The 27539-nt window shown below is 32.4% G+C and overlaps 2 protein-coding genes across 2 annotated transcripts; both read right to left on the reverse strand.

Annotated features, from left to right (window-relative positions):
* Nucleotides 1-5725: 5725 nt before the first annotated feature.
* Nucleotides 5726-9122, reverse strand: LOC134283369 (ATP-dependent DNA helicase Q1-like). The gene is made up of 5 exons (XM_062765825.1): nucleotides 9108-9122; nucleotides 7088-8023; nucleotides 6794-6941; nucleotides 6083-6505; nucleotides 5726-5736 (listed from the first exon to the last, which is right to left on the reverse strand). The coding sequence occupies exons 1-5, from the start codon at nucleotides 9120-9122 to the stop codon at nucleotides 5726-5728; spliced, it is 1533 nt and encodes a 510-aa protein (XP_062621809.1).
* Nucleotides 9123-22066: 12944 nt separating this feature from the next.
* On the reverse strand, nucleotides 22067-26358 carry LOC134283368 (complement C1q tumor necrosis factor-related protein 3-like). Its single transcript, XM_062765824.1, has 5 exons — nucleotides 26344-26358; nucleotides 24666-24749; nucleotides 23677-23736; nucleotides 23309-23414; nucleotides 22067-22521 (listed from the first exon to the last, which is right to left on the reverse strand). The coding sequence occupies exons 2-5, from the start codon at nucleotides 24735-24737 to the stop codon at nucleotides 22127-22129; spliced, it is 633 nt and encodes a 210-aa protein (XP_062621808.1). The 5' UTR covers nucleotides 24738-24749; nucleotides 26344-26358; the 3' UTR covers nucleotides 22067-22126.
* Between the last annotated feature and the right edge of the window lie 1181 nt (nucleotides 26359-27539).

A 27539-nucleotide genomic window follows, 5' to 3' on the forward strand; every position in this document is an offset into this window, starting at 1 on the left:
GCCACACCAAAACAAAGTGACAAAAAACAGGTGGGTTTTTTTTTTTTTTTTTTTTTTTTTTTGTCTTTTTGACACATATGTACCCATAACAGTATGACAAAGGTTGATATAAAAATAGGCCTATAGAACAAGGATAATTTTTTGACAGTCTTGAACTTTTTCTTATGGTATTGAACTACTGCATGTAGGTCTATAAAATGCTGGTTTTCAATTTAAAATTTGCTGGTACTGATTATTTTACTGAAATCAATTGGGAATTTTTCATATGAATTCTCTCTTCGTGTCACCTTTCTTAAATACATGTACACTAAATTATACCTAATTTTTATCTACTTTATGTTTTAAATCGGTAATTACTAAACATATTTAAAAAATGATATTTTAGATTTTATTGTTGTCAATGTTGTCTATAAGTTATACAAAATAATCATTTCTCGATTCAAAAAATCCATTTGAAAGGCTATGATAACATGAAGTGCAATGATCATTTATTATTTAGAATCTTGGATCAAGATGGTCTGATGAGGAAAAGCAATTTTTAATAAATTACTTAGAAGTTAATCCACCTGTCGACACTCAGTGCATATCAAACAACTACTGGAAGGAGTGTGCGGCTTCAATGAGTGAAGAGTTGAAAACCTCACGAACTAGTAAATATACCGTTTAATCCCTATCTTTAAGCGCCCCCCTTAGGTCTTTTTCAATTTACAGGAAATAAGGGCCCCCTGTACAGTGATTTAAAATCAACTATAATCGTGTCAAAATATTAAAGAAAGTGAAAATGAAACTTGTCTATTATCCAATTTCTCATTAGAAAATAAATGATTTAGCATAATTTGGGTGGATTATCTTCACTTGAAGTAAAGTTAGACATTATATCTGTGGTTCCTTGTACTGATTTTTTTATCCAAAAAATTTTTGAAGTTAAATTATAAAATATGACAATAAATATCATAAAGAGAATACCAAAATAACCGCTCCTTTTTGCAATATTTTCAAAGTGCCCGGGGCGGTTAATAGGGATTATATGTGTATTTTGAATATTATGTGTTTTTGATAGAAGCTTAATGCCTAAATAGTTTTCATCCAGTAATCCACATAACAAGCCAATGAATAATAAAGAAATTGTATATAATCTTATAAACTTAGCATTTTAGAAATTAATACACATGTATAATGATAGATAACTTACACTTTTTTAAATAAGGTTACTCTTGCCGTTACTATTATAATCGGAATATGAAGACCACACAGGAGCCATCCTATTGCAGTACAGATCCTGATGTAATGGAAATTGATAAATTATATCCTGTCAGTGTGATACAAAATCCTAAAGAAGATTCCAGTTTCCAGACTGATATTTCTCTGCCACCTAAATGGTTTGCATTAATGATATTTGTATTGAATAATACATTCTACCACAATTTGTACTGGTAACTATTTCAATGTCTGACAGAAAGATATAAAAACTTACAGATTTTTTTTTTCTAGAATAGTAGTGTAGTGTAGTATCATGCTAACGATTGGTTTTAAAATCTTCAGTTTTGAATCATGTCTTGGTTCTCATTGACGATTGTCTTGAAAGGCAATTAGTTTATTCAGTGCAGCATTTCATTCATAGTGCCTCATCAACATATGATTAAAGAAAAACCTGAGTAGCTTAATGGTAAAGCACTCATGGAAACATGAGAGATTTGGGTTCAAGTCCCAACCTGGGTTAACCTGGTAATGAAGTTGATGAGGTTCATGAATGTGGAAGCTTTTATATGAAGGCAAATAACAGAAGTATTGGGGGATTTACACTTAAAAAAAAAGGAATTATAAAAATAAAGTATAATAGGAAAAAAGAATAGAGAGAATATATATCTTCTTTCAATTGAATGAGAATAAATGTTCATTTATAGTTTCATTTTTTTTTGGCAACAGTATGAAAATGGACGACTACAATGAAACACTGATCATTGAGGACAAAGATACTGCAACATCTGCCTTGAAAACTCGAGGATGCAGGAGGCTCACCTCCAATGATGTAGCAAAAGACTTACTAAAGGACAAAGATCTAAAGAAATCTCTATGGGATTTGTTTTTGCTGGAAATAGAGGAAGATGCGAGGGTTCTAACTGAAAGGAAGTTGAGTTATCTAAGTAATACTTCCTATGAAGGTTTGGCTGAGTTTGAGTGGTTTGGTGTCTTGAAAGAAATGTTGCAATACCAGCCATTATTAACAGATGTCCTGTTAGCTGTGTCAACAAGTAGAAAAAACATTCTGAGTGAAGAACACTACAGTAGTATTTCCAATGAATTAGGTCTGATATATGGAATTTTGATGAAGCGACGATACAAGGACCTTTCTCGCATTCAACGGTTTATTGCAATGTCACTTGCAAATGAAAAGGTTCACCAGAAGGCAAGTTAATTTATACAATCCTTTTATTGCTCTATTTGTGTTCTTGGATTTTTTTTCTTAAGTCAGCTTATACTGGGATAATCCACAAGTGATATTTTATAATCATTCAACAGATTAAAGTAAAGCACATTTACATTGAAAATTCTAAAAAAAAATTCTTTTATCTTTGTCGTGGATCTCTAATCAGAAGAAGCTGATTTGTTTTATTTTGCAGGTTGTTGATTGAATAATAACATATATACTAATTGTAACTCATGATACCATGACATGTGCATATGTGATCAATAAAACCATATGCCATTTTATGGGAAGCTTGAGTTTTCTATTTTTCTTCAAACCATTGAACATTTATTGTTGCTGAAAATACTAATAACAAGACAGATCGAGGTAAGATTTTTTTTCATATGAGTTCCTGTATGAAACAGTCTGAGTGGCTAAATGGTAAAGGCATGGTTCCTCTTCCAGAAATCTTTAACTTAAGCATTCCTGCTCCTGTGTAAAATATGTATGAAAATTTGTGCAGTTTTAGTGTCTATGTCTAAGACATGCAGAACTCATATACATGTAGTTTATTTTGTACAGGTTTTATGTCTTAGCTGTGCCCAAGCCATCCTTAGTCTAACGCAAATTTTATTCCATTTTATTTTCTTTAATGAATTTTTTTTCCCTAAAATAATATTATGTCATCGACATTTCAATGACCAGAGGTAAAAACTAAAAATTGAAGAGAGAACATTTCCCAAGCTTGAAAAAAATATCAGAATTTATCAAAACTACATTGCATTGAAACATAGCATGTACACGTATTGCAGAAAATTACTGAAGATGTGTTTTCCCTGGTTGAGAATGAAAAAAATTGTTTATTCTATTTAACAGGTATATGACAGGCTTCAAGCCATTGGTGTTACTGTGTCACATAGCACTGTGCTGAAGGTTCAGCAGCAGATTGGAGGGAAGTTCAATGCTGATCTCATTGATGCAGTTAGATCTGGAAGGAGGTTCCGCATTGTAGGCGACAATGTAAATTTCAAAGTTGGAGTGAGTCGGCAAAGGCAAGACAAAGTTGGACATATGCAACATTGGTTTGGGTCTGCAGCAATCATTCAACATACAAATTTCAACAATTTACCCATACAACGTCCACAGACACCACTTTTGCAGATGCCACCCAGCTTATTTCTTCCCAGTCAAGAAGATATGACCATCATCAAAAAAGACTGTATTGTTCTTGTTCTGGAAATTATTGTTGAGCATATTAGTGCTTTCAAGTGTTTCAAGCCTCTGCTGCAAGATATGAAAGGAAAACTTCAGTCCCCTGATGTATTTGATACAACCAAAACAAATGCAGTGATACCTTTGCCACTTTTATGCAAAAATGAACAGAAATATGCAGAGGTTGTTGATGTTTTGGACAGTTATGAACAGTTAATTGAAGACATTTATACCAAAGCTGGCATCCAAGTGAATGACTCTACTAAGATTCATATAGGTGGTGACCAGCTGACCAGGGAGCGTTTTTCCGGTGCAAAACGTTTAAGATCCACAGCACTTAATAGCAAAGAAAAATTCGAACATTTGACACCAATAACATTTGAATTTTTTCATCTGCAGATGAACTTCCTGACTATTATGTTTAATCTTCTGTATAACAAGGACAGCACGGAAGCAGGCACATTACATGCAGAGAAAATCAAATTGCGGCGTTCACAGGTTTCCGAGGATGTGAAGAATCACTATGATGCATGCAAAGAACTTGCTATTTCAGTCATAAATGGCCATGTGACAGCTGCAGTATTGAAGCATTTTGGAATGGATAGTGTGGGCTCATCTTTACCGGAAGCATTTAATGAGATAATTTTTTCCACCATCACATGTGAGCAGAATCAAACTATTATTGAAAGAGAACTGGGTGAGTTTGTGGAGAAATTCATTTTGAAAAATGCCAAGTCTCTGCATCAGGTAATCCAACCAAGTGAACCCAAATCTTACTACAAAGTTATGTGTCTTTCAACAGAGGGAAAGCCATTGACACTTTTTATTCCTCTTCTATCAGAGAACACAACAGATAAAAATGCACCTGATCAAAGAGACAGTGTGTACGAGTATGCACACCTACTGTTAGAGATGGGGTTTGCATTCAAGTGTCTACTGATGAATGTAAACATTCCAAACAGAACACGAATGCTACCCTGTCTCAAATATCTCATGTGCATATTAAAGGCAAATAATAATCATTCAAAGTATGCCCTTGAAATTTTGAGACTTTTGGCTCTGCAGCAATCACTTCTGGATGAAAAGTCTGCCTATGAGACATTTTATGGACTATTTGTCAATACGCAAGGGAAATTAGACTCATCATTTGGTTGTGACCTTCAAATGGAACATATAGTGCGACTTACAAAAGAACATATCAAATCTGTCCACTCTAACAAAACTGAAAAAACTCTTATCAAGAGAACAGCAGCATTTGCAGGGATGGACAAGATTGCCTGCCAGTTTGATATGACTTCCAACTGTCTCATAAGGTCACAGAGGCATAGAATCCCTTCTGCAAAGGAAGATGAAAGTTCTATCATTGCAGGTCTTTTGCGTATTAAACCCTTTGACTATTGTCAAGGTCGGAAAATGGCTTCATACCCAAAATCAGTGAAGAGTTCATTAAAAAACATCAACATAGATCACATTAAAGCATGGATACAGCACCATAAGAGCAATTTTCTGTATGAAATTGGACAGTAAAGGTAAATATTATCATTAAGCCACTTACAAGTTGTTATTGTAGTGCACTGTGATCTAGCCATTATACATGTACACATTTTAGACTAGACATATTAAACAAGAACATATGAACCAACAAAAGAAGCACATTATTAAAATTCTGAAAGGTCCTATTATTTTTGTAAAGCATATTATACATGTTATACATATGTACAGGCCTCAAAAAAATATCCTCATATCGGTATTTTAAAAATGCATGTTCTTATCCTTGAGTAATTTACTAGGTACAATCCCAAATATGTTATATACATTTATTACTGTAACAAAGATTTTTTAAAAGAAGCAAATAACAATATGAAATTAATGATTGTTAAAGTATGTAAATGTTTGCATAACATTGCATAATTTTATAATCAATATTGTTTTAAAAGTAATTATCATGACATGAGAGTATTTCATAAGCCAAGTTCCCTCTTTCTCTTTTGGATACAAGCTCGTTTGGAACATTAATTTAGTGCCAGGAACCAGATCATAATCCCAATTATTAAAAAAATTAAAAATGCAATAATTCTGTCAAAATTTAATGATGTCGAATTCAATTCAAACTTGACCTGTAAATCATCAAGGTACACTTACATATAAAAAATCAGCTTAATATTTACAAGTGTTTAGAAAAAAAGTGATAAATCAAGAAGGACAGACTGACTGAGAGAGGGACAGAAGGACCGGCGGACAGATGGACAGACTCAGAGGAAGCCTACATCCCCTCTGGTTTCACCAGTAGAGGACTAATAAACCAGTCCAGATTAGATAAAATTTAAAGGTATTAAGTCAAATATATAACTTAATCATGTCAATATCAAAGGATTGATTGGCATTTGCCATGGTGTAACGCTGTTTAATGAAATTGCTCTAACATTTGGCATATGATTGTTGCTAAAGTAGCAGATAACATACAAGGATATGTAAAATCTTTTTCAATGGCACTTGAATCCGTGTAGAAAAGTGCATTAAAAACAAGCTTCTCCACGTGAGCGGGCAATACAACCTTTTCTAACTTTGACGCCTGTACATATGTTTGTATGGCTTGTCTTAAAACACATTTTTTCCTCTCATCCATGGGTGTCTCGTAATGCCATTCACTTTTAAGTTCTTCATTACAGACATCACAACATAAAGGTCTTTCAGTGGCCATGCTGTCATTGCAAGTAAAGCCGAAATAGGCATTTATAACAGTTTTACGACATTCAGAGTCATTTTTACAAAAATCCTTCACAGATTTACTAACACCTTGGCGTCCTAAATCAGAATTATTGAAGAATATCACTGCAATACATTGCTTCCCATTTCTGCCAGCTCGGCCAACTTGCTGTATATAGGCTGTTAAGTTTATACAAAAATCTTATTTTAAAATTCATTTATGCATGATTGAAACAATTCACATAAATTCAATGTTTATAAATTTGTAATAATAATGTAATACATGTATATAATGCATTGAATTCTATATGTAGCTCTCCCAATATGTTGTTGGAAACTGATCAAGAATATTTTGTTGTTTAAATGTATTGAAACAAAATTTAACATTTCTGAGGATTTTGACTAATTCATGGGACATCCAACATGCTTGATTCGTTATATTACATTATTATCAATATTATTGTTTACCTTCCATATTCATTGGTGATCCAACATGTATGACTCGCTCTACATGTTGAAGATCTGCCCCCATTCCCAAGGCTATTGTAGCAAACACTAATTTTAGTGGAGACTCACAAGGAGGCTTAGAAAGGTTTTTAAAGATAATATCTTTAAGCTACAAAAAATAAAATTGTAACTGTACATCATTTTGTGTTGATTCTTTTAGAATCAAAATTTGCAAAGTTACTGTCGAAAATTTAGAAAAAATAAATTATCTAAAGAAATATTCACACATTCAATACTACGAGTGTAAATACATGCCTTGTCCCCTTTTTCAATGGATGAGTGGTACATAACCACACGCTGATTCTCAGGACTTTTATTACCAACATGCATGTCGGTACCAAGAATTTTTGAAGAAACTTCAAAACCATATCCCACCCAATCCATGCTTCCACTACAATACACAATTGTCAGTGGAAACTTCTGACCCTTCAATTTCAACTCATTCAATAATGGCAGGAAAACATAGTCATATGTGTCCTTTGAAGAAATGTTCGAACCTAGTGGGGGTCTTCGCATGACAACTAATGAGATGTTTTCACGGGTAGGCTGGGATGCGACCACTTTCATATTTCTCATTAAAAGTACTTTGGCAACATCCCTTTGAGCTGTCTGTGATAATGTAGCGCTGAGGGCAACAAGTTTAGCGTCTGGCAACACAGCTCGCAACTCTCTAATTCTGCTGAACATAGGTCTATACTCCTCCCCCCAGTCAAGAACACAATGTGCTTCATCGACAACTATAACGCATTTCCTACTTTGACAGGAATCCGAAGAAAGCACATTATTTATTTCTTTGTTGCCAATGATATGTTCAGGGTGAGAATAAATGTATTGAACACTATTTTCCGTTAATTTCTTTAAATCTGACTCCTTCATATTTTCACAAATAGACATCGCACTTGAACCAAGTTTTGAAAGCTGTTGCTCAATAATAACGTTTAAAGGTTCTAAAACTAACATAACAGTATTTTGATCAAACTTCTTTTCAAGCACAAGAGGAACAAGTTCATATATCAAACTTTTCCCATAACCTGTGGGTAGCATGCATATTAGATCACCACTTTTAGAGTTCCTATCAACAATGCAAGATAAAGCTTGATGCTGCAAGGGTTTCAAATTCTTTATGGCACTTCCGTATTTAGAATTGTAAAAATCTATAATATCACAAACTTCTCCATCACTGATTATTTCCTATAAAAATAGAGAATCAGTAAAGTATGGATGATAATGTTTTTTTTTTATTCCTTCATTCACATTCTTAATAATCACGATAATTATGGACTTAATTAATATGAACATAAAACTAATGAACTAAGGAGGTATGTTTAGATGAAAAAATTAATTGCACAACAGTGATCTCTGGTCAGACTTGAACTGACATCTGCATACAAACTATTTTGTATGCCGCACTACATTGTGCTACAAAGATTGTTACATAAGTGCATTTAATTTTTTCTTTCCATTAATTCTTATAATATGTGTAGGATCTTCAAAATAAATCAACTGTTTGTCAACAATATGGTTAATCATATGAAATTACACAGTCCATATAATTACCATGATTACTAATGATTAAATGTATATACATAATTAAATGCTCATTATATATATGCATATGAAATTATAAGTGAATAATTTTTGTACACAATGTAAAACATTATATGTACATGTAGCTAGAATCATGAATTTATTGCTATTCAGTATTCTTCATAATGATTAATGAATGACCATTGATTTGATATCAACCCCAGCCCTTGGAGTCAGCGTACATTTCATTCAGATACAATAGAATAATGGAAATCGCCATTTCTTGCTTCTGTGTAAGATTATCATGGTTCATGAAAAAAATACTTGTTAAGCAGGTGACAGTAAGGAATAGGACGGAGACAACTTTTTGTAACCTACAGCTTACCTAGTTCAATGACAAGTATGAAAAAACCCCGAGGAAATTCGAGTTGTGGGAGTCTCATAGCTGAAGTGAAACATAAAAAGGATAAATACATTTTCATAATATGTTAACAAAGTGTTGTTTCGTTACTTTATGAATTTTAATAGTTCTATCACTCTACATTCGGTTGTTTATTCTATAATACAAAGGACCACCCCCTCCTTCCGCTTCACGGGTGTAGATAATTACGATCAATTGTATAATGCATGAAATGAGGGCATATAATATCATGGGAGACCCGTATCATATCAATGGTAAACATTAATCCCAAATGATACAGCTAGATTCTCTGTAATAGACCAATTTATCTGAACCCACGTTACTCACCATGTAATCCGCCATGTTGAAAACTCTCCTATAGTAGGAAACCATGAATCAGTGCGTGCCTGGCCTTCGTTTGCGCAGCATTGTGGGAAGGCCAGGGAAACAGGCTATAATATCTCTTGAATTTTAATAATTATATATTATTTTTTTATTAAAATAGATAGATATTGAAAAGATCTTTACAAAGACACCAAGAAAAACTATTTATATTAATAAATTACGGCCACAGTAGACCGGAAATACCCTAAAATTAACAAAATCGGAGAATAATAAGTATTTAGATACTATGTAGCTCAGGCAATTTTAAAGATATTAATATATATTTGGTGTCAAAATATTAGTAAATTTATGTTCTTTAATTTAAAACTAAAAAAAATAAATTATTACACGAGAAATTTATTATTAATGACAAAAATATAACCCACCCCCCTTTTTTTTCAAAATATTGACTCGCTCTAATTCCTTAAGTATTTGAGATAGAGCTTCGGCAATATTTTCATTTAAAAGAGCATCAAATTCTAAGTCGGAATAGACTTTTATTTTAATTTTATACCTTTAAAGGAAGAGGAAAAAGGATATTAATTTTTTTGAATAATTAATTATAGAAATAAAAGGAGGGGGTATGGTCAGGGTTCCGCTTCCTGTGGCTTTAAAAATGCCGCTATCAACACATTTTTTATCAATAATTGTTGCTGAATAATTATTCCACAAAATAAAAATATATTTGAAAGGTTTCCGAAGCACTCCTCAGCGAGAAAGTAGGTTTTATTTAATTAATTAAGAAAATTCGTTAATCGCGCTCTAGCGGATGATACGGCGGGTTCGGTTTTTCGCTCCTAGGACCTATACGGAATGAGATAGAGATGTGGAAATTATTTTATCGTAAAGAGCATTAAATTCCAAGCAGGAATAAATATTTTTTATCTTTATTAACTCGCCTTAGAAGAGCTGACAAGCGAAAGAGCAATAAATGATAATAAAAAACGCAGGGGGTAAGGTTGGTATTTCGGCCACTGGCCTTTATAAAATAGCGGTTTACACACAATTTATATCTCAAAATGTTGCTGAATAATTGTTCTACAAGATAAAAATATATTTCAAAGGTTTCCGAAGTTCTCCTGGTCGAGAAAATAGGTTTTATTTAATTATTTTTGGAATTTCGTAAATCGCGCTCTAACGGATGATACGACGGGTTCGGTTTTTCGCTTCTACGTCCTTAACGGTATAAGATTGAGATGTGAAAATAATTTTATCGTAAAGAGCATTAAATTTCAAGCAGGAATAAATATTTTTTATCTTTATTAAATCGCCTTAAAAGAACTGACAAGCGAAAGAGCAAAAAATGATAATAAAATACGGAAAGGGGTAGGGTTGGTATTTCGGCCACTGGCCTTTAAAAAATGCCGCTATACACACGATTTATATCTCAAAATGTTGCTGAATAATTGTTCTACAAGATAAAAATATATTTCAAAGGTTTTCAAAGCTCTCCTGGTCGAGAAAATAGGTTTTATTTAATTATTTCTGGAATTTCGTAAATCGGGCTCTAGCGGACGATACGGCGGGTTCGGTTTTTCACTTCTAGGTCCTTAACGGTATAAGATAGAGATGTGAAAATACTTTTATCGTAAAGAACATTAAATTTCAAGCAGGAATAAATATTTTTAATCTTTATTAGTTCGCCTTAGAAGAACTGACAAGCGAAAGAGCAATAAATGATAAGAAAATACGGCAGGGGGTAGGGTTGGTATTTCGGCCACTGGCCTTTAAAAAATGCCGCTATACACACGATTTATATCTCAAAATGTTGCTGAATAATTGTTCTACAAGATGAAAATATAATTTAAAGGTTTCCGAAGCTCTCCTGGTCGAGAAATTACGTTTTATTTAATTATTTAGCTAAATTCGTAAATCGCGCTCTAGCGGAGGCTTATGGGGGTTCGGTTTTTCGCTTCTAGGTCCTATAGGGAATCAGATAGAGATGTGAAAATAATTTTATCGTAAAGAGCATTAAATTGCAAGCAGGATTAAATATTTTTAATCTTTAATAGATCGCCTTAGAAGAACTGACAAGCGAAAGAGCAATGAATGATAATAAAATACGGTAGGGGGTAGGGTTGGTATTTCGGCCACTGGCCTTTTAAAAATGCCGCTATACACACGTTTTATATCTAAAAATGTTGCTGAATAATTGTTCTACAAGATAAAAATATATTTCAAAGGTTTCCGAAGCTCTCCTGGTCGAGAAATTACGTTTTATTTAATTATTTAGCTAAATTCGTAAATCGCGCTCTAGCGGAGGCTTATGGGGGTTCGGTTTTTCGCTTCTAGGTCCTATACAGAATCAGACAGAGATGTGAAAATAATTTTATAGATATACTTTACATATGATGTTCATCTTAAAAAGCAGAAATTGATTATACAAAAGATAATATAAAATCTTTATTTAAAGGGAGGTTTAGACCCTATGAGCATTTTTTAGAGTGTGAGAAAAAATTCTAAGTCCAATTTCAGAGTTTTAGGGGCATAAAAATCTTAAAAGATATCTTATGATAAAAGTGATTACATATTCTTCCTCGTCACATTGAGACAAAGAAAATGATATAAGGCACATTAAGATAGCTCCGCAAATAAAAATTTCATCCCCAAAAAGGAATTATTTCAATGTGGAAATTAAGGTCACAAGAAGTTCCTTAAAATTAAAAAGGTTTTAGGGGTCAATTTTTTTGTTTGTTATCCTATATTGATGTTCTATATATCATTTTTTTTGTCTTTTCAAGACGAGAAAGAATATGTAATCAGATTTTCTGTAGAGTATATAATAAAAATTTCAGCCCTTTAACTCCTTTAATTTGGACTTAGAAAATTTTCAGTGCGCTATTGAAAATGCTTTTTGGGGCTGATTTCTATAATTTTCCAACTATATAGATATACTTTACATATGATGTTCATCTTAAAAAGCAGAAATTGATTATACAAAAGATAATATAAAATCTTTATTTAAAGGGAGGTTTAGACCCTATGAGCATTTTTTAGAGTGTGAGAAAAAATTCTAAGTCCAATTTCAGAGTTTTAGGGGCATAAAAATCTTAAAAGATGTCTTATGATAAAAGTGATTACATATTCTTCCTCGTCACATTGAGACAAAGAAAATGATATAAGGCACATTAAGATAGCTAAACAAATAAAAATTTCATCCCCAAAAAGGAATTATTTCAATGTGGAAATTAAGGTCACAAGAAGTTCCTTAAAATTAAAAAGGTTTTAGGGGTCAATTTTTTTGTTTGTTATCCTATATTGATGTTCTATATATCATTTTTTTGTCTTTTCAAGACGAGAAAGAATATGTAATCAGATTTTCTGTAGAGTATATAATAAAAATTTCAGCCCCTTAACTCCTTTAATTTGGACTTAGAAAATTTTCAGTGCGCTATTGAAAATGCTTTTTGGGGCTGATTTCTATAATTTTCCAACTATATAGATATACTTTACATATGATGTTCATCTTAAAAAGCAGAAATTGATTATACAAAAGATAATATAAAAATCTTTATTTAAAGGGAGGTTTAGACCCTATGAGCATTTTTTAGAGTGTGAAAAAAAATTCTAAGTCCAATTTCAGAGTTTTAGGGGCATAAAAATCTTAAAAGATGTCTTATGATAAAAGTGATTACATATTCTTCCTCGTCACATTGAGACAAAGAAAATGATATAAGGCACATTAAGTTAGCTCCACAAATAAAAATTTCATCCCTAAAAAGGAATTATTTCAATGTGGAAATTAAGGTCACAAGAAGTTCCTTAAAATTAAAAAGGTTTTAGGGGTCAATTTTTTTGTTTGTTATCCTATATTGATGTTCTATATATCATTTTTTTTGTTTTTTCAAGACGAGAAAGAATATGTAATCAGATTTTCTGTAGAGTATATAATAAAAATTTCAGCCCCTAAACTCCTTTAATTTGGACTTAGAAAATTTCTTTAAGTCCAAATAACTTTAGACTAATTTTTGGTGTTAGATCCGTTATGACGTCATAATCAATTTCAACTTTCTTTTTCCCGTACTTTACGGCTTAAGCAGAATTATGTAGAAAAAAGGGTATTTTTATGACTTGAATTTGAAATCATATGAAAAGTAAACCGGATACCTATATAAAACTTGATATTGATTTAAAGAAGAGGCCACGAACATACTAATTACCACTTTCTGAGAGACAGACTTTAGGCAATCTGGATACATTTCCTTTGTCGAATATGAAAAAACTCCCATATTAATGACTGGTTTTCTTGATTTTTCGTTGAAAATGACATTTTGAGTAATCCTCGAACAGTAAATCAAAACTTAGAGCGATGCACTATTCTGATGGATATTGCCTTGAGATGTCCACTGTATAGGAGAAATTTTACTGCGAACAAATTCCCGTGAACCATTTCTCATTATTGCCTGTGAGTATAGATGTAGTTGTACATGTGTTATTGCAGATAATATTTACTTTTCTCTGCATGAATGTAATGCTTACATGTGAGGGGGTGATTAAAAATTTATCTCTATATTTACGTCGGTAGTCCAGTGTGGCGTCGGTAGTCCAGTGGTTAAGGTGCCGGAATCCAAACCGAAAGGTTGTGAGTTCGAATCCTGGCCACAACAAGCCGACGTTATGTCCCAAACTCCATACAGTGTCGATTCTCCGGGACTACTTTCCCTACGAATAACGCCACTGCCACAGGCTTTCCAAACTTTTTCCAAAATGCCATCAATAATGATGAGAATATTCGAGAAAATAAAGAGCTTTGTAATTCGAGACTGAGCTCAATGAAAACTAAAAATTCTGTGATGACGGGGCTGAGGAAACATTGATGTGATAAAAGGTAAAGTTTGAATACTGTATAAGACGAGACAATTTCTGTAAATGAGTAACACATGTCCGTCGTTATGATAACCATTTAGACCATGAGTTCTCCCAGTCCCAATTTACAGGTCCAGAAAAATCACTATATTTAGCTATATAGCTAAATCTACCTATATGTATATATAGCTTTATTTACCTATATAATGTAGCTTTATTTAGCTATTTCGGAGTAAATTTCTTTTTATCAAAAGCAGACAAAAAGTCGCATAATAAGGCAGTATTAGTCATGTTAGTTTTCAACTTTGAAATGGACTGAAAACAATTCACCAAAAATACACTTTTAAAAATGTTAAATACATGTAGGTAGATATAGGTAAATTAAGCTATATAGCTAAATATAGTGATTTTCCTGGACCTGTTTAACTATAGCATACACCAAAAGAGTTAGAACACATCATTAAAATTAAAAATTAATTATCTCATTCTACTACATTAAGTCTTAAAATTATAGAAAATCATTGTTATTATTCAACAAAATTATACAAGTAGACCATATGTCACACATACAGCATTGTAGATCTCATGTACATGTATCTGTTGCAAGCTTCAAATTCTGAAAATCCAAATATTTCCTACTGAGGAATTGAAAATGAAGAATACTATTATAATAGAGAAGTAAACTAATGTTTGATTTTAACAGGAAAGGGAGAGAACAATAAGGACAACTCCAGGATATGACTACAATGTCACCCAAGGCTTAATTCCCAAAATATAGGACTGTGATGCTTTATCAATCAAGCTTTCTGACCACAGTAAGGCACTCATGACTGTGACAGATACTGCCTGATTATCACATTGAAGGTAAAAAATTCAAATATCATAATCTCCTTCAACACACAAAACAGTATCAAATTTAGGACAGATCAGGAAGTGCATTTATAAACAACAGTATGGCTAGATGTTAATTGTGTTATGTCATGATACACTTGAACTGTATCATGATTCATATCAAAACATGGAAGCAAATTGAAAAGGGGGGGGGGGGGCTAAACCAACGAAAAAGGTTAAATCCCAATTTTCAATGCCTACATGTATATAATGTCTATTTTTGCAAAAAAGGGGGGAGGGGGCTAAGCCCCCCTCCCCCCCTCCTCCAGTTCCAATGCCTATGCAAAATGTCACGATTCAAATTTTTAAAATAAATTTGTCTTTGTTCTGATATATGAAATTCTGAATCTCATTTTCTAAGATAAAAAAATCTTAAATGAGGTTTATTCTATCAGTTCACAAATTATGATTTAACAGTTCTGAATAGTGTACATTACAATAAATACACAAAAGTAAATGATTTACAGAAGTGAAAATTCTTTAACTAGGTTAAAAGACTAAAAAGAAATGGCATACATTGCAATATCCCTACACTAGCCACAGTTTTATTTTTTTTTTAGTGTAAAGTAAGCTTGAGTAAATCAGAAAAATGTTGCATCATAATGTATTGTATTTGACTTGTTATGCCCCCATATTCTTAGATTTGGGAGTATATATTTTTTGCCCTGTTTGTCCATCTGTAGGTCTATCTGTCTGTCTGCCTGTTTGTCCACAAAATCTTGAATGCAGCTCACATTTGGATGTGTGGGTCTATTGCTTTCATATTTCACATATGTATTCCTTATGTAAATCCCTTACTGCGGGTACAACCAAATTTGACCTTGACCTTTGGATTTTGACCTGCATTTGAAAAACTTCAATTTTTGCCATAAGTTGCCATGCAGGGCATCAATATTTCGTAAATGTCTTGTTTTCTGATATCATTCATAATATCATGATGACATTGTAGTTTTGTAACCATGCAACTACATGTGCATGGCATTGTGTTTATTATCTAATTTGTTGGAATGTCTTGCATGTATCTGTTATTCATAAATTTAGCGTAAATGACTAGTGTTTTTTTTTATATGTGTATATAAGTAAATAGACAGTGTGAGAAATATGCATTTATCACAATTAAATTTTTTTTTCAGGCTGATTTTTGAAGTCCTGACCTTTCTACCTAAACAGAAATGTATGAATGTCAACATCACTGTTTCAATCACTCAGCACCCTACCATCAAAGTGACCATCAAAGTGGATATGGTCTTCAAAGACAAAAACAGTGGATGTGATCTTCAGAGACAAAAGGAGCCCCCAAAAGAAGTCACTCTTGTTTAACTGGGATAATTTTTTCACATGTATCATTGTTTTACACATACATATTTTTAAGTAGAAGTAACAGTTATAAGTTATTCAACATATTTTTTTTCTTTTAATTTGAATACATGTAGAGGCAAATGATAAAATGATCACATCAGAGTTTCATTGTGTTGTTATATTTATGTATGATACTATCAATCATAACAAGTTTGATACCGGAAATCCAGGAAAAACACCCTAAATGTGTATTTATTTTGCAATGTTTTTCATAAGTATTTTTTTTTTATGCAAGTTCATCATACATAGTACCTTTGCTGCCATACAGAGATTATGTATTTTTACTTTATCTTAAATGTCATAAAGATTCAACTTGAGATAAATTTCTGCTCTTTACTGAATCAAATGGAATGTGGGAAAAATACAAAGATACAGAAAAAAACCCTCACCTTCTTTTAGTTGTGGACAATGTTGACATGAGGAAATTTGTGCTGCCTCCTTTTATACAGGACTGGGCGGCCTCCGTTTTTGGAGGATAGCTAGATTCAATATGGCAGCCAAATTTTTTACCATATATGGAAATCGCAATGCAATGTCGGATAGTTTATCTTCTGATTTCAGAGGATAGCACAGGTAATTTTCAAACGCCGCATGCCTACCTTTAATCAAAAAGTGCAAGCACCAGAGTACAATTAAATAAAAGATCAGACATTAAACTATCAATTGTATGTGGCGATTTGAGATTCTATGTCTAGAATTTTTACAATACGCTTTCAAAGTTGGCACCTCTTGCGCTTCATTTCTACTTAATATTTCTTGTTATTTTGTTTAATTTTTATGTTTTTTCCCTATCAGGACAAATAAAAAGGCACTTAAATGCTCAAACAATACATAAATAACATTACTTTCATATTTCTTTTAATTAAAGATTAGAGGAAAAGGAAACACAAAAGAAAACGTACTGTAAAGACAAAATACACTCTGCCTGATAATTTAAGCAAAGATAAAATAAATGTTATTTAGAGAAAATAAGAAAAAAAATCCCACTTTTTAGCTGTGCAGCATCTAAACTTCCGCTAGAGTTCTTAGATGAGGCCTCGACGGGGACCATGCATTCGCAGTATATATATTGCCACGGACAACGTAAGTTTCAGTCAGATTAGTTTTGACAACGGGTAGACGCAATTGAATTTAAGTCAGTCTTAACTGATAAAGGGGACGGTCTAACCTTGCTGTAGATGGAGATTGATCCTAATTTATTTCAGGGGTCTTAATATTTCAGTTTTATTAGATGTATACACATACAACAGTATAGAAGACTTATACAGAACGGAAAGTAGCTCCGCCCACTGTAGTCCCGTGCAGAAGAGCAAACTTCAAAGAAAAATTCCTCTACCGTCTTATTAAATGAAATAATAATGAAACTGAATTTTTCAAAAATATGTTTTTTAAAACTTTTATGCTGTTAACACATAATTATGGTACCGGAAAATGAGGTTGGCTATAATTAATTTTCAGACAGGAAAGGGTCTTTAACAAAGCTTTCAAATGAATAATTCATTGACAGCAAATTACCGAAATTTGTTAAAATGATTTAAATACCTATATTTAACCATCATCGTATGAAATTTAACCTTTTATTTGTTTTTGTTGAAAAATCAGAGTACGGTACATAAACTGGGACTTGAGATGCAAGAGTTGCTGTTATTTGTTTGGTTTAGACTGCCCTTTGTTTTGAAAAGTCCGGTAGGTGGCGACACCTCCATCCTCTGTTTCTAGAGGATAAAATCTATCCTCCAAAAACAGAGGCCGCCTAGACCTGTTATATTGAGTTAAATTGATTGTACTGTATTACTTTTAATTACAGTAAACCCTAACTATTTAAAATTACTTGAAATATTGAGGTTTTTAGAACAATAATCAGGCACTAAGCAATTTTAAAAGTATGTATGTAAAGGGGGAGGGCATAGCAAGTTAAAATTAAAAAAAATACCAAAAACTTTGACAAGCATAAGTCGGATTGGAGACAGACATTGTACATGTATTTTCAACAGAAAAAAATGATTATGGAGTGATTCTGTTACCGCAACGGAAAGTGCACGGAGGTGATGACTGTATTTTGAAACTAAGAAGTAAAGAATTCTGAATATCCTCACCCCCTCCAATGTAATAAAGGTGCATGATAACACTGTCATTGAAAGAAACTAAATATCATTTTCTTCAATCAGAGAAAGGTTTTCTACAAACGATGGAGACACTAAAAAATGTCCGCTAAGGCGGATCCAGTGCCGGGGCGCCGCGCGTGCCCCCCCAACCCGTTTGCCCTTTGAAATTTTTCTTTATACATAAAATTTATATGTCCATTATCCCAAACCGTACGTTGCATATTTCATTTTCTGTCAATGCAATGTAAGCTACATGGAAATAGCGTTTACTGCTAACTGGGACCGACTTTTTGAGAAGTTTTGATAAATCAAGATTTATATAAAATGACGACCGATATAAATGCAGGAACAGAATTTTAATCAATTACGTTGTAGAGGAAGGGAGAAGGGGGGGGGGGGTCCGAACATAACCATTTACTGTTGAAATTGTTCACTGAAAGGACACCCCTTGTATGTTGAAGTATACATGTATTCATGCATGCAAATTGGCATGGTTAACGTTATGTTTACGAAATTTATTGTGTGAAAAGTTTGGACCAACAAATTAGGTATATGTTTGTAGTCATTTTTTAGCTACTCTCTCTCTCTCTCTCTCTGTCTCTCTCTCTCTCTCTCTTTATGGGGGGGGGGTTGTATTGTAAAAAAAAAATCTGGCTGCCCGGTTATATTTTATAACGATATTACGTTCCTGTTTATCGATGCTGAAAATGCAAATTGAATTTTGATTTAATATTTGTTTACTTCCTCAATTATTTTGTTGATATTTCCCCCCAATTCTAAAATCGGATGTATGAAAAATAATCGTCTTTATTCATGATATCAGATTAAAAAAATGGAGAAAAGAAAAGAAAGATAAAACGGTAAAAAAAAAATATTCTTAAGCAGTTTAATTATCGTGTATAACAATTCTTGACCAATTTCTATGTTCTATAATATAATCGGCGTCAATGTGTAATTTTGAATTTTATTTACCGATTCAATAAATCAGTAAATAAACAGGCTGTTTTCATAAAGCTTGTTAATGATGGACCTTATGTTTTTTTGGTCTGAACTAAAATACTAAATGCATTTGATTGAATTTTGTACTTGGCATATAGATAACTCAAGTATTTTTTTCAGTCAAATTAATCATCTCGCGTGCACATGGTGTATAAGCCATGATAATTATTAAACATGATAAATTAGATATTTAAATAAAAAAAAGATTGATATTAAAACAGGGGATCGCTAATGCTTGTAAGTATTTTCATGTATCAATAGAATTTTACTCGCATAATCATATACAATTTTTTTAATCTAGAATTCTCTAATTTTACCGCGCCTTATTTAACTGTGACGTCACGCAGCTGCAGACAACCACGGTTGAACGAGGTCATATCAAAAGGCCTGTGGCAGCGATGATATGGAGTTGTAGCGTAACGTAATACTGAGCTGTTTGGAGATTGGTTATGTCCTTGGGAAGGACACTTTACACAAATTTCCTCACTCCACCCAAGTGTAAAAGGGGTACCCGGCCATAGACAGTGAAAGATATTGTCAGAATGTTAGTGTTCTAGCGCTGATAACGGCAGCTTGCACTGAGAAAGATTCTGGATTGTTAAGGTCTGCTGGGGTAATAATGTATTGTAAAGCGCTTTGAGTAGCATTTATGCTAGAAAAGCGCTATATAAAAACAATCATTATTATTATTATTATTATTATTATTATTTACAAAACCACATTTCAGATCAGAGTGAAATTTAACACACATAGAGTTAAACACATGTTCTATAAAACGCATATGTATTAAAATGTTTTGACCCTTGTTTGTGATGCATATTCTGATAATGACGTCAATATGTAGATCACTTGTGACAAAATATGGTTGACTCAGTCGTATATTCGCGCAACAAACGGCTTTAAAGTTAAACGTATATCTTGGAAATTCAATTGCAGAAGTAGATACTAATTTGTACAAGGTTAATGAGGACATAAGACTTACCATTGGATTGATTGTTTTATTGAAGGAAGGGGGAAATTTAAAAATGATGTTTGCTTTGTTCCCCAGTGAAAACAATCTTGGGAGAGGTTAAGGAATTTGATATGAAATATCGCAAACTTTTGGTTAGAAAAAAAGTTGAATATCTTAACAATAATAGAATTATTAAATCCCTAAAATATCGTTTACTTTTAACTTTAAACATATCATAGTGATAAAATGAAGGCACCCATACTCAACATTAAACAAACGACGCCCCAGAGACAAGGGACTAGGGTTTCGACGGTCACCATCCTCATTATGGAAAAGTACGTATATCATTATCCACCAATACTATTGCCGAGATTTGGCCATTTTTGACAAACGGACTATTTTCTTTTACAAAAAATAACTTGCATGGTAAGAATTATCATAATCGGAAAAAATCTTTAAGCTTCTGTGACTAAAAGCTAAGGAGCAAGTCACGTGACCGCCTATATCATCGATCTGTGCATGGGCATGGAAGAGGACTAATTTTTAAAAATTTCAACGCTGAAACAATATGTCATTTCTATTTTGTTATTCTGTTTTATTATTTAATTTGTTATCGAGCGTTTTCACCACCCGTTGTATAGGTAACTATTATTTGGGATTTTGCAAATTGAGCTGATGCTATTGAATGAAGCTTCTTCAGCCATTGCCCAGAGGTAACTTAAAAGTAAAGTGATTTGGCTGTGTCAAGAGATAATGACGCTAACAGAATGTACCACTATTAAGCATTCTGACAATTTATATTAAGTTTTCAAACTTTGATATGGTTTGTTATGGTTTGTTGTTACAATCATAACAAATTCTAAGAAATATTTTCTGATCACTCCAAATATACAACATTGGACACCAAAATTGCCTTTTTGCTTAAAATCAAATCTCATGTCCCTCTGATTCAGTTTTTTAAAGCAAAAATTGCACTAAGAATCAGGTCAGACGGTGGAAATTTCTTTTAAACTTAACATTAAAGGTGCTTAAACACATATTTAATGTTAACTTTTATGTTGCTTTTCATACGAAAATAAAATCCAAATGTTATTTTTCTGAAAGTTAATAATTGAAAATTCGACGCGTTTGATTGATACATCCTTGCACCTTCACAATTTTTAACTTATTCTTCATACTTACATAACGTACCAGTTTTGTTGTGTATGAATGAAAAATATAAAAAGATTAAAAACACTCATCCAGAAAATTAATAGTAGAAATGTGCGGGGAGAAAAAAAAACCATCTCATCAGTTTTGTCTGTCCCTGTTCAGTGGTGCGTGCAGAGTTTAACAATTGAACACATCAAGTAAAACGTAAACATTAACAACAACAGAGCTCGTTTCCTGTTTACGAAATCTGTGTATGTTAATTTCATGGGTGCATTCAATTTGTTAAACTTTGTACACAACATTTAGCACGGGCTTACATTACTAAGGAATGGGTTTGCTTTCGCATTTTCACTCTAAATTTTCAGGATGATAGTTTTAATACAGTGTATTTTTCATTAATACAAAACATTCCGACTCTTTTAACATTTTAAAGCATTAATGATAAAGTAAAAACTTGTGAAAGTGTAAGGATGCATCAATCAAACCCGTTAAGGTATTCGAAATTTCAATAACTTCCAGAAAAAATAATTTTTGAAATTATCTTTTCCCTTTAAATTGCTATAGCAATATGAAATCATATAAAAAGCTATAAGATCTTAGAGATCAGATAAAACTTTTACAGTGTAAAGATTTTCTTACCACATAAAACGAAACAAGTATTTATTTTTGATGATCAATCATTTATTGTATTTTGCATCAGCTTTTTGTCATAGTACTGACTAATACAGGCGAAAGCCGGAGAAGGAATTGGCTGAGTACCGGTATCTGTATATCTTTGAGAATTTCCAAGTAGGGGAAGTTTGAACCCAAACCTTGTTGCCGCGTCTAAGGTACAGGATCGCCATATTACTTCCCATGTTGTAAGCTGACGACACTCTTCCAGACACAGACTCGACTACTCGTCTTCCATTTTTCATCAACCAAAGAGCGTCTCCTTTGCCTCGTTGTGGCATGGATGTGAAGAAGAAGACATACACTCCAGATACGGGGGCGCGGAAAATACCACGTCGGTACGCTCTCCCTATGTTGAGGGTTATACGAGAGTATCTTATGGCTTGCTTGTTGCGCTTTATTTTCTGATTACCGAGGTATGCAGTGAAGGCCACTTTTCTTGCTGAAACAAATCCTTATTATTTTAATAAAACAAAATAAAAATCGTAGTCTATAAGTATGCATATTATTTGATAGTGATCATGACACAAAAATGTATTTTTCAAATAAAAGCAAATTTAAGCTGCTCATGTTTATGTTTTTTTAACTGAAATATATGGCCTGGCGATTACGAATATTATTCAAGCTTAAAAGTCCTTAAAATAGTATAAAATAAGAACAGAGGAAGCATGGACCTCCCAAACCATCATACATGGGATCAGGTGACATGTCCTGGGATATAAATTTCATGTTCAGATGTTTATTTCTTGTAGATCTTTTCGTCTTTTGAGATTATTTTTTCTTCTTAAATACTATATAAATATATTATATTATTATATGAAATATAAATGTTTCATCTTCTTAAATAAGTCTCAAAATAAATCTTAACATTCATTTTTAATTTTGTCTGACACTTTTCAGCATTTCTAGTCACTGAACTATAATTTTCAAAAATTGAGAAACCAATATTAACGACGATGCCTATTGCTTTCAATCTCTGATGTTAAGGTTGAAAAGATATGTAAATACTTTAGTATGGCATACAATGTGATTCAAATGATGATATGCGCATTGAAAACCAAATTTCTATTTAGAAGTCTTTTTGTTTTTTTACAGAATTCGATTGAAATGATGCATTGAAATACTACTGTATTTCAGATTTTGTATATGGACTAGGCAGCATACAGAAAAGTTTTAATATTTTGTTATTGATATTCACGTTATCAGTGACATAAAATTGCTAAAACAACCTCTTCTCCTTAACAATCTTTTAAAAGTTGGTCTGGCGTCAGGAGGTTCTATACTGTCTCTTTTAAAAGTTGATCTGGCGTCAGGAGTTTCCATACTGTCTTCCTCCTGTATATTAATAAACATGATACATTGGAAAATTGTCAGCGAATATATGCATGTTAAAACAGCTGTGAAATGTATTATCAATAACAGATTCGGAACAATAATCTAGTTATTTTCTCCAATGTGACTTTAATAAATACATTGTTGTCAAATGTATTTAAACAGTAAACTTGCAGAATATCATTGTTCTTTACGACTCATGAATTTAGAACACATTAAACATTTTCTGAAACAAGCTTTTCGAACGCCCTTACTATTTACACACCTCTCTCTTCAACTTTCTTTTATAAAGTGCGCTGGTGTCAGGATTCTTTTCATCTTCTTCCTGTTTATATCAATAAACATAATGCATTAGAAATTTTTCAGCGAAAAGATGCATATCAAAACACCTGTGAGATATTATTATCAATTACATAGAGAATAATACATACCATTTTCCATATCACATCCTGTATCAGCTTGAGACACCAATATCAGCCAGAGGGCCGAAGGCCCGAGGGCCGATATTGGTCGAGGGCTGATAAAGGATGTGATGTGGAAAAGGGTATTATTAATATGTTTATTACATACTTTGTAATAAAATACAGCATACATTAAGTTGAGAAGAAAATAAGTAAATAATCATGCATGGACTTCTTACATATACATGCACATGGTCTATTGTCTCATGCGATTTGGGTTTGTTTCTACTTCTATTTCAATGCACTCGATTCGTAATTTGAAAATAACCTATTACATGTATTTGTAAATTAAGATTATTCTTATTTTCAAAAAGTTAAAATTAAGAGAATATGAACCCACCAAAAATTGTGTATGATCACAAGTACTCTTTTTGTGGTTTAATTTACTAAGGGTGTGATATTGACGTCACAATAACCGTATCAGCCCTGCAGGGCTGATATGAATTTGCGGGGCTGATATAGGTTATCAGCCCTGCAAATCCATATCAGCCCTGCACGGCTGATACGGTTATTGTGACGTTAGCCATATCGCATATGCGAAAAACCTGTATTTATTACTAAGTGTGTAATAAATAACAATAATCTAGTTATGCTCTTCATTCTGACTTTAATAGTGACTTTTGTTCTTTTAATAGTATTACAACAGGTTTTTTTTTAATATGCATCGTTATCTAATTCATATTTTAAAAGCACATGGGTACCTAAACATTTTCTTAAACAGGATTTTTGAACGCTTTAACAACTAGTTTTCACACATCTCTCAGTTCATATTTCTTTCGTTTTTCTTTCTTACCGAAAGAACTGTCTCCATAGTCAAGAACAAAACTATGCCGACCAAACACAGGTAAGACACTCTAACAAACATTATGTTGGTTATCTGAAATTAGAATGGCACATAAAGCTTATCAATCATCTTTTTTTCAATATGGGAGTGTTCAAGATTCCCCTTATGTCCAAGGTATGGAAACAAGTATATAACGATTCAATATAGTGTCCTTTTTCAATTAAACTAAAGGAGTCCTAGTAGTTTTATTTTGTTTCAAACAAGCCTAGGAAGATTCCCTTCAAGTTTGTAAAGCAAGGAAACTATTAAGCTCCAATACCATGCTGTTTCCAAACTCAAGAAAAACTAGTGGTAAATTCAGATAATTCCAAGTAATTTCCCATCCTAGAAGACTACCATACCCTGCAAGTTTCCCTTTCACTGAAACTATCACAAGCTCTTATTACATGTGGTTTCCTAACTTATGAAAATTAGTACACTCTTTCAATTCCTATAAAATAAACTTTATTGAAACCGGAAACATCTAGTTTAAGCAACTTATTGGTATCGGAGTGTTGTATTTTCCGTTGGAAATATAAGTCAGCAACTGTTCATAGGAACCAACAGGACATAGTTTAAAGAGCAGTTCTTCGTTTTACCCGCTGAATATATTGATCATCTCCTTCATTAGATTTAACGTAAAAAATATTTCGAAGTTTTTTTTTAATCTACACTGTTTTGTTGTAGTGAGTCGAACTGATTTCAGGGACAGATGAATTTATCCTTCAATTAAATATTCATGTTTGGATCTAAACAATGTCTAAAAATTGTTTGGTTTCTGGTGTCGTGTTCATTCCAATGAACAGAGAGTTATTGGCCTCTTTCAATAACGAACTTTCAAATGAATTATTTGATACAAATTCAAAACAAAATTTACCTTGATAGTAGGTAGCCTATTCCTTTGTAGCTTTTTTTCCCGATCTTTATCTTTAAGTGACAGTTTATTTAAAAAAAATCCCACTACAATTTTACATAAAAAAAAACGACACTACTTAATTACCATGTAAGAAAATTTAGATATTTGCCACAATTCTTGCACAAGGAATTCATTTTGACATTCATTTTTTCTTCGAAAAATGAAAGTATGCTGCACTTGACGAACACTTGACAAAAGACATTTAATTTTTCTATTCATACTTTTACAATTCAGTTTTCTCTCCGAGCCTGTTCTCGATATTTCCACTTTACATTCTAAGATTATATCTTTCCTTAGAAATAAAATGATTTTTGGATGCGCCGATTAATTAATATACACATTAATTTTGAAGTAATTGGCCGAAATTCTGAAATGAAATTTAAATCCTTCTGTCAGGAATGATCATGTACTGTACCTGGGTTTATTACATGTATTCGTTGCTGTTACTGGTAAAGATGATTTAGGACTAATTAAAGAGAAGGCATTTTTAGCTTACATTTGATATTTTTTGACGTTTCTAAAAAGGTTTTCATGCCTGTGGTCACTCTCGAAGACACAAACTTTTTTCAGTCTAATTAAAATGAGATATTCCGAATCCCTAAGATGACAAAAAGAATAAGATGCACCTTAAGGTTAATACTTTGTACTCACTTTACATACTTTTTGCCACTCACAAGCAGTTAAAAAATATCAAGTTAAATTTCTGAAAAAGTGGAATAATATCATATTTACCCGCCTCTTCTCTGGTTGTCAGCAACTCATATGAACAGAGAACATCACTTTCTTTTATACATTTTCTTCTGCCACCTGTTGTTTAATCATCAATTGTACCCTTTATTATATGTGTTATATTTAGATCAAAAGAAATCGACAAATTTATTTTATTTCATACTAATTATGCAAAGCGTGTTTTTTCGCTGGTAAATTTGATGGTTTTTCAATTATTTTTAATTTTGTAAAGTTACACACCTGTTACTTGTACGTGTGAAATAAAAGATACTGTTCAACGGATCAAAATTATATTGGTCTGTTTAATGATTTTATTATGAAATGTCTGTTCCAAAACAGTATGCTTCATATACATTTACAATTGAATAAAAGACTATCGACTGAAACTATATCAATTTAAACATTTGAGTCATTTTTCTTTTGTTAACTAAAAGGAAATAAACAGCAGGTTGCTATATTTATAAATATACGAGGGTTGTCCCAGAAAAAAACTTGAACTTTTTTTAATATTTCATAAGCTACGCGACCGAATTTTTTTTTTTTTTTTTTTTTTTTTTTGCATAATGCTGGAGAATGATATTTTTGTCACTTTGACTACACAACATGTAAGGTTTCAATGCCAAATGCATTTATAAACAGCATTTAAAGGGTGTTAAGGTTCCGTCAAAGGTAAACATGTCTAAAAAATTATTTTTACAATAGCTCCAAAACTATGTGTGGTATAAAGTCAAAACGTTAACAGTTTATAAATATATTATTGATTAATAGATAGAAATAATCACTTGATAACAAATATTTAAAAAAAAAATTGGAGAAAAATTATATCAGAAAATGTGCATATTTTTAAAAAAAAAAAAAAGCACCTGCTTTATTCTGTCCTTTTTGTGAAAACCATCATTGCAGAAATAATATATGTTTATCATTGAACGGCAAGTTGGACGTGAATGGTCTCTGAAAGGCTGTTATTGAAAACATGACATGTATAAAGACAAAACCCCTATAGAATCCGCCATTTGCAATGTACTTTCACTTTTCAAGTCTTAACATTTGGACAAAATAAACAGGGAAAACAACTTTTCAGAGACTATCCAAGTCCAACTTGTCTTTCATTGATAAACTTTTTTTGTGTCTGCAATGATGTTTTTCACTAAGAGCACGGAATTAATTAGGTGTATTTTTTGAAAATATATGCATTTTTA

Source organism: Saccostrea cucullata, unplaced genomic scaffold (genome assembly GCF_032062105.1).
Source record: "Saccostrea cucullata isolate Sc308-1 unplaced genomic scaffold, CSIRO_AGI_Scuc_v1 ctg5272, whole genome shotgun sequence".
Taxonomy (NCBI): domain Eukaryota; kingdom Metazoa; phylum Mollusca; class Bivalvia; order Ostreida; family Ostreidae; genus Saccostrea; species Saccostrea cuccullata.

What these genes read in the sequence shown, in the direction of transcription:
- LOC134283369 (XM_062765825.1), bottom strand. An exon ending in CCATTGAAAAAGGGGACAAG is followed by an intron (nt 6,942 to 7,087) that starts GCATGTATTTAC and finishes TATTTTTTGTAG; the next exon opens with CTTAAAGATATTATCTTTAA. An exon ending in ATCACCAATGAATATGGAAG is followed by an intron (nt 6,506 to 6,793) that starts GTAAACAATAAT and finishes TAAACTTAACAG; the next exon opens with CCTATATACAGCAAGTTGGC.
- LOC134283368 (XM_062765824.1), bottom strand. Translation starts at nt 24,737, where the DNA reads ATGTTTGTTAGAGTGTCTTACCTGTGTTTGGTCGGCATAGTTTTGTTC. An exon ending in CTATGGAGACAGTTCTTTCG is followed by an intron (nt 23,737 to 24,665) that starts GTAAGAAAGAAA and finishes TGATATAAACAG; the next exon opens with GAAGAAGATGAAAAGAATCC. An exon ending in AAAGAAAGTTGAAGAGAGAG is followed by an intron (nt 23,415 to 23,676) that starts GTGTGTAAATAG and finishes ATTAATATACAG; the next exon opens with GAGGAAGACAGTATGGAAAC.